Below are 8,145 nucleotides of genomic sequence, written 5' to 3'. Positions count from 1 at the left end.
CAATCAACAAACGGAAAGTAACTAGAGTAGTAACTAAGAGAAAAACATCAAAAACAACTAGACTTCGAAAAAGATAAACTAAAAATAGAGTAGTAATTGTTTTGACCCCTCGGGGTTTAAGGAAAACACAAACGATGAAGACTTCTTGCAGATCTAGGTCCCTCCTTCCTTGATGGGGAAGAAGATAAGGATGTGGCGGTAGAACGTCGACTCCAGTGACTCCTAGCTTCCTTACTCCATGCTACGAACTTAAGTGTGTAGAGTGTAGTGACTGAGAATTACGATGCGTCCCGCATCTATGTGCATTCTCTCCACTATTTATAGGATGACATTGGGTCCAAATTCCTTGAGTAAGCTTATCCTGTCTTGACATTAATGCCCTTGAGATGACACCTTCTTTTCTCTCTCCTATGACTCATCATCTCATGTGGTGAACTCTACTTGATCAACTTGCTGATTAAGCAGGCTCCATTGCTTGTCCTCAACTGAACTTGTCTTTGGCTCTGGCCATTTTTCTCATTCTTTTTCTGAGTTGATCACGTTGTTCCTGCACTCTGCCGCTTCAACACTTTTTAGCTCTTGCACACTTAAATTTACCACTTTTTTTCACACATAATCAACCCGGTTAATGTAATAAACTCCTATAAAACATTGCTTGTAACTAGCCCTATCATATCTCTCTCATCCTTGGTATTTATTTTTCTAATATATCATTTTTAAGTTAATATTTATAATTCACCTTAATTATATAATAGAATAATCTTCTTTAGTTACATGATTGCATAAATTATCTTAATTAAATGAGCAATAATTCATATTATTAAAATAACCTTAAAAATGATTTCTCACATTAATATGATAATCTCAATTTTTTGCTAACCAATAAATTATAGTAGTACGGAGTATTAGTGTTTATTACATCATTGGTTAGCAAAAAATTGAGATATCATTAATATGAGAAATCATTTATTATTAATGTTTGTTTTAGTAATTGCGATGAGTAATCAATTATATATTATAATTATTTATATTTATGAATTCAAACAAGCTCAACGATTATTATTGCACACATTTGACACAAAACGGATACTCCATAATTTAGCATACAATTTAATTATTTGTTAATAATATTCATAGTATAATTAATAATGTCCTAAGTTTCTTTAACGTAAACGTAAACCGTATCTCTACATACGTGAAACGGAAACGGCCACATTCCACGACATTCATTCGACCAGCCAACGCGAAGGATGGATTAACTTGATTTTTCATTCTGGTCTTAGATAGCATGTGAGACTAACCTTTTTTAAAAGAATATAACATACTAATCAAACTTTGAGAAATCTTTGAAACTTAAATAAAATGGATGCATCTTAAATAAGTGTTCATTTTATATCTCGTTCATCCTTAAGAAAATTCTAAAGTCTGGTGTATTAATTAAATCAGGACATTTAGTTAATTGCGTTGATCAAAATGGGAGATTCAATTCTTGTAGCTTAATCATTTGACTTGACTATTTCAAAAAGTTAAATAAATCCGGAAATTTATTGCCATCTCGGAATTTAAATAAATAATCAGCATATAAACTTCATGGGCCCAGTAATTATATAAATCATTCTAGCCCTTCAATTAGCCCAACAATTAAAACATAAAAGACCCATACTTTTAAACTCTTCCAGCCCTAACATTAATAGGATTCACCCCACTTCCTTCCCTTATTCTCTATATTCCAATAATAAGTACTGTTCCGTAACAAGTGATATTTTTTAGGCAGAAAATATTACTCCCTCCGTCTCAAGGAAGATGACTCTTTCCTTGAATGGCATGGAAATTTATGTAATTTTATTTTGTGTGTAAAGTGGAGAAAGTAAAGTAACAGAAAGAGAATAAAATAAAGAGAAAGGTGTTTCCATTTTTAGTAATGAATCATCTTAGTTGGGATAAACCAAAAAAAAAAATGGGTCATTTTTAGTAGGACGGAGGGAGTACCAAAATATACTCCATATTCATTAAGTTAAATGAAAGAATTAAATAGAAGAAATAAACAAAGAACAAAATAGGAAAAAGAAAATAAAATAAGAAAGATAAAAAAAAGTAATGGAGAGAAGGAATAGCCCAAAATTAAATATTTGCGATGGGACAATCAAAAGAAGATGACTCCTTCCATGGACGGCTCGAGATTTTATGTAGTTTTATTTTGTGTGTTAGGTGGAGAGAATAAAGTGAGAGAGAGAATAAAGTAGAGATAAAAGGATTTTTATTTTTAATAATGGGACATCATGGATGAGACAAACTAACAAGAAAAGTGGGTCATCTTCGGTGGTACGGAGGGGGTAATCTTTAATCAATAAGCATGTACTCCCTCCATCCCAACGGGTAAAATTTTTTAACACAGAGATTAAGAAATTGAACTTTATACGTTAAATGAAAATAAAATAAAATAAAATAGGAGAGAGAAAAAAAATAAGAGATAACATAAAGTAAAGTAGGTAACGGAATAAAGTAAAGTAGTTAAATATTTTATTTTTAGTCAAAATAAAAAAAAATGACTAAACTTTATTAGAACGTCCCAAAAAAAATATAAATCAACTCAGATAAGATAAAGGAATATAGGTTTGTGTTAAAATGACAACACCTCTTGAAGTAACACCATACCACCATTCCTAACCAATCAGTACACATCGACGAATAATCAGCTGCCATATGGAAATCATAAAAAATGTTCAAGGGAAAATTTTCTCGGGCTGCAATATGCAATACGCTAGATTGCAATTTTTCCCGCCTGCAATATTCAATACGCTGGACTGCAATCTTATAGATTGCAGTCCAGCATATTGGATATTGCAGTCCAGCGTATATTATATTACAGTATAGCGTGATATCACAGTGTAAATTTAAGAGGTGTTGTCATTTTAACGCACCTCAGGGAATATATCTTATAAAAACTGCCCCGTCCAAATACACATTAAAATAGTTGAGTTATAAACGCAAAGAGAATAAGTCAAAATTGAAATCTGAACACTAAGGAATTTGTGCATATATTTGTTATCAATGCAACAAACTCTATCACAAAATAAACCAAATCAATCTCCTGAAAATAGAGTTGGACAACACTTATAAGTATATTCTAACTTTACACACTCGTCCGATGTGGGATGGATTTGTGACCCAACATAAACAGTCTAGATTCATAACAAATAGTATTAACGTTCGTTAAATGTAACAGCCCGCCCTCCTAGAGTACAATAAATGCGGCGATTGCTACCAAAACAGACTCAAAGAAATGAACAAAGGCTAGGGTTTCATTTAAAGGGTGTTGACCAAAAGATTAGAAAGAATTATCAGAGCATTTAAAACGACAACTTCACCTAGAAACTTGAATAAGAAAAAGGAAGGTATAATAAATGACGCTCAAAAATCTCAAGAGTATGACATAGTTTCCAAGATAAAAACCACAAGATAGTCTAAGGCCTCTAAACCGAAAGGAGAGTGCAAAATATTCAAAATAAACATAAGTGTATCAAAAACTCAGCGGAAAACGACCAAGAGAAAGAATAGCTATGTATGAAGACACAACTACGCTTGAAGTTCAAAACAACCATCTTAATTAATTATCATGCTCAACACCCGCCACCGCTCGTCATCGTTCAACCTGCACATAAGGAAAACACATGCAGAGCTGAGTATTTTGAAATACTCAGTGATCTCATTGCCAAAACATTTTATAAGTTATGCCACCCTTACTAAGTGAACTCGAGTTTTAAGCAGTTATAAGAGAATATCATGAGTATCACCAAAAATATATTTTCCATAGACTGGCCAGTCAAAATAACTCCCCATTTTCCTTAACAATTCAACAATCACAATCATTCCATGGTGCGACGAAAGTGTGACCACACTTTTCGCCCACGAGACCGGCCGACTAGCAAGGACGGCTCCCGATCCCCTCGTGTACACAGCCTGGTATGGTTTGCGGCCCATACTCAGACCCGAATTCGTATAAATATATCCATAGCCCTATAGCCCAATGGAGTGAACTCACAAGATAGGCATCAGGCGCACAATATCAAAATAAAACAGACATAGGCACATATCACAAATCAAATTCAAAACAAACTCCTAATTCATGCATGTCCCAACGCTTTTTCCCTTTTCCCATCGATTCATCTTATTATCACTAATCAAACTTAAGTCATGATCATCATATAAATTCCATTCGCATCTCAACTCTAGATCTAACACCAACACAAGTTACACAAGAGTATTTAGCCATCAAGCACACACCACACAACACCACACACACACACGACACGCACACACACACGCACACACACACCACGCACACGCCACACACACACCACATGCATACATATTTACATATCCCTTTTATCCCACTTTCACTCAAACAAGATGCATGAGGGTTCAAGAATACCGATTAATCGGTTAGAAAGAAGAGGAATCGAGGAGAAACGAAGAAGATGGATATAAAAATACCTTAAGAGGAAAACGAATGGTAGAAACGAAGTAAAGACTTGGTTCTTCAAAAATCTTGAGGCTCAAACTCTATTTCTTCTCAAAGGATGGAGGATTAATGGAGTAAAGTAGAAGAAAATTGAGAGAGTGTGGAGAATAGAGAGGGGGCGTGTAGTATGGGTGGGGGGCGAAAATTATGGGGCTAGGGTTAGGGGTTCTCTTATTTATAGTGCTCAATAAAATCTTTAGGTAAATAAATAGAATATTTGGTAAGATTTGATTCTACACAATAAAATATTGTGGAGTAGGGAAGAAAAAACAAAAATAAGATCTAGGGTTCCAAGGCATGTAGGTTTCGAAAATTAGGCTCTTTAATTAGCCACGGTTTTGTTTTGGTATATTTTACGGAGTAGAATAAAATATCACGGAGCAAAATAAAAATAAGAATTCTCCCAACTTGGGATTGAAAAAGGCGTTCCCTATGCCTTTTAAATAAGACATGGATTTTGAATATTAACTAAAATAAGATAAGATAAGATCTCTTGAGGTATGGAAAGATTTGGTAAAATATTCAAATTCTAGGTATGGAAGGAAATCAAATAAGGGGTTAACTAAAATAAAATAATTCTTTCCTTCCCACAATAGGTGATTTTCGAAAATCACCAAGGAACAAAGGGGGGGCGATTTTTCTCTCTTTAAAATAATGAATAATTGGGTCTTGGATTTAATTTGGATAAATATCCCAAGAATTAAATTAAATCCGAAAAAATCGAATTCCTTCTTCAAAAGCCAAGGGGGTCGAAAATCACAAGAATTGGGTAGCAAGTATTTATGGAAATTTTCTCTAATATTCTCACTCACCCATAAACAAATAATTCATCTCATAAATTAATAAATCACATGCCACATCATATAATCAACAAGTTTGACTTTTCAAACTTCCAATGCAAAACCCTAGACTCGACTCGGTCATAGCATCTCATGCAATAAATGCATTCATAAAAATTTCACGTCTCCACGTCATCAAAATAAATTCTAGAGCTCTAAAATTAGGGTTCGGGAAATCGAGATGTTACATTAAATATATAACAAAACATTTAGAGAACTCACTTGTTGCATAGCTTGTTTTCCACAATTGTTCGAATCCTATAAATGAATCCACCTCTGTCCGTATCCACATGCATTTAGCTAGAAGATTCCTTTACAACATGCATATTGTATTATATTTTCTTGTATTAAGGTGGTGTTCGGTTTGGAAGATAAAATAATACTACTAAGATACAATCTAGGATTGAGTTGTAAGATTATTTTACTCAGGGGGTGTTTGGTTTGCAAGATTGTATCCCGGGTTAAATTAATAGTGTGTTTGGTTCATGAGATTAAATCCTTCAATTCAATCCTAGATGGATAATCATGGGATAATTAGTCTTAGCTAACCCCCTATGACTAAAATAATCTCACAACCCAATCCTGGATTATATCTTTGTATTATTTTATCTTGCCAACCGAACACCACCTCATATGACTAATTATCACATGATTATCCATCTAGAATTGAGTTGTGAGGTTGAAACTCATGAACCAAACACACTACAAATTTAATCTCGGATATAATCTTGCAAGCCGAACACCCCATAAGGGTTTTCTATATCTCTTTATTCTCTACCATAGATAGTCAGTGCCACATTAGTTCTGGCCTAATACACAATTTATTGCTCAACAGTTATTAATTAATCTATTAAATCTAGTTCATCATCATTGAATGATTGAGGTAATGAGCAATATTATATATAAGTCAATAAAAAAACATACTTGCATTATAATTGCCAATATTCGAACTTGGACATCAAGGAAACATTATCATATACTAGTAGTACTATAAAATACAATGACCAATGAAACAAAACTCATCACGTAATTAATCATCTGAAACAATGGAGGAAGACAGAATCAGCCAACTCCCAAATGAAATTCTCCAACACATACTCTCCTTTATCGACACCTATGAAGCCGTTGAAACAAGCATTCTCTCCAAGAGATGGAAATACCTCTGGCGTTCCCTCCCCTCCCTCCGCCTCCACCTCAACCTCGTCGTCTCCTCCGACTTCGTCTCCCACTTCCTCTCCCACCGTGACCCCACAGCCGCCGTCCATGACTTCCACCTCTCCCTCGACACCACAATCCAGCTCAACCTCGACACGGCATTCGTGGAGGAATGCGTGCTCTATGCCATCAACCACGGCGTTCAGTACCTCCGCCTCAACATGCTCCGCCACAACGAGCCATTTCTCGGGCTTCCCGCCCTACTTCTCGCCTCTGAGACGCTGCGGGAGCTCGAGCTCAGGCAGTTGCACTTCATGTGGATTTATTTACCAGGAAGGCTTTCTTTACCAAATTTGAAAACACTTTATCTTGAAAGGGTTTTGCTCTTCGACGATCATTGTTCCCGGGATTACGTGATGGAGCCGTTCACCGGCCTCCCGGAGCTGGAGAAGCTCTACCTATGCGAATATCCGATCATTGGCCTTGTTTTAAGGGCTCCGAAGCTTAGAGTTCTTGAAATCGTTCAATATTCTTTCGAACTTTTAAAAGTTGTAGAAGAGATTTCAGCTCCGTTGCTTACCTCATTTAGATACGAGGGACATTTGCCTTTGGAATGTTCAAAGATGAATCTCCCCATGTTGGAGAAAGTCTATTTAGACATTCATCATATTAGTTACCACGTGAAGGGGATGCATTTAAATTGTGTTAGGATGCTTCAACAACTTGGACATGCTACCATTGTTTCATTGACTTTGGACATTGTTTCATTGACTTTGGACTCTCAAGGTACCTAACTCTCTCCCTCTCTCTCAAAATTTTCAAATTTATTCTAAATCATTATAAAGATTGTTATGCAAAAGTCGCTATCAATGATCTCAATCAGCCAAAATATTTCTCGAATAAATTTTAAAAAACATAGCTTCTATTAATTTCTTTCTTTCTTTCTTTCTTTTTGCATCCGTCCTAGTGTTTCTCACATGTATGTATGGTTGTTTGAAACTTATAGGTTCTTGAACTGGATGGTGGTCCCATTGAGCAAAGTCCTTCACCATTTCCCAACCTCAAATGTCTCAAGTTGGTGGAAGGACGTCGCAAAATTCGTACAGTGCTTCAAAGAGTAATGAACTACTTGACAGTGGGAACTTTGTATTTTGGGTCGATGATTGTGGAGTTTCCTAATGATGTGGTTGTGGTTGAACAGAATTCCGAATATATGTCCGACGAGGAAGACACCGATTATAATTGGGGATTTGATCATCTATTCCGAAATTGAAATGTTGACATGTTTGAAGTGCTTCTTCTGCCCTATCTAATTTGAACAAGGATGCTCAAACCCTAAATATCAATATCAACAAAATTTGTTCTCTTATCCATTTTTTACACCTTGTAAAATGTCTCAGATTCCTCAGCTACGTACTGTAAAATATTTGTTATTTACGTTGTGGTCTTTTTGGTCCCAACACAATAATTCCTCTAGTATGAATGTAGTGCTTTTATTTGTGCTCTTGACCAAATGATGCAACCAAGCTTGAGCTCTACGGCTATCCACTGCAACAAAGGATCAAATTTAATGAAGTTTTACAGCCCTTAAGAACCGACAAGAGAGTCGATATCGACTTCAACCAAATT

At 35.4% G+C, this 8,145-nt stretch overlaps 1 protein-coding gene across 1 annotated transcript; it reads left to right on the top strand.

Moving 5' to 3' along the window:
* Positions 1-6,407: 6,407 nt before the first annotated feature.
* LOC125206599 (F-box/LRR-repeat protein At5g02910-like) lies at positions 6,408-7,802 on the top strand. Its single transcript, XM_089059937.1, has 2 exons — positions 6,408-7,277; positions 7,523-7,802. The coding sequence occupies exons 1-2, from the start codon at positions 6,408-6,410 to the stop codon at positions 7,787-7,789; spliced, it is 1,137 nt and encodes a 378-aa protein (XP_088916063.1). The 3' UTR covers positions 7,790-7,802.
* Positions 7,803-8,145: the final 343 nt, after the last annotated feature.

The sequence above is a fragment of the Salvia hispanica genome, chromosome 6 (assembly GCF_029641045.1).
Source record: "Salvia hispanica isolate PSC_SH4W2 chromosome 6, Shi_PSC_v1, whole genome shotgun sequence".
NCBI lineage: Eukaryota > Viridiplantae > Streptophyta > Magnoliopsida > Lamiales > Lamiaceae > Salvia > Salvia hispanica.
Note: the sequence above shows the minus strand (reverse complement) of the source record. Positions and strands in the feature narration are given on the sequence as shown.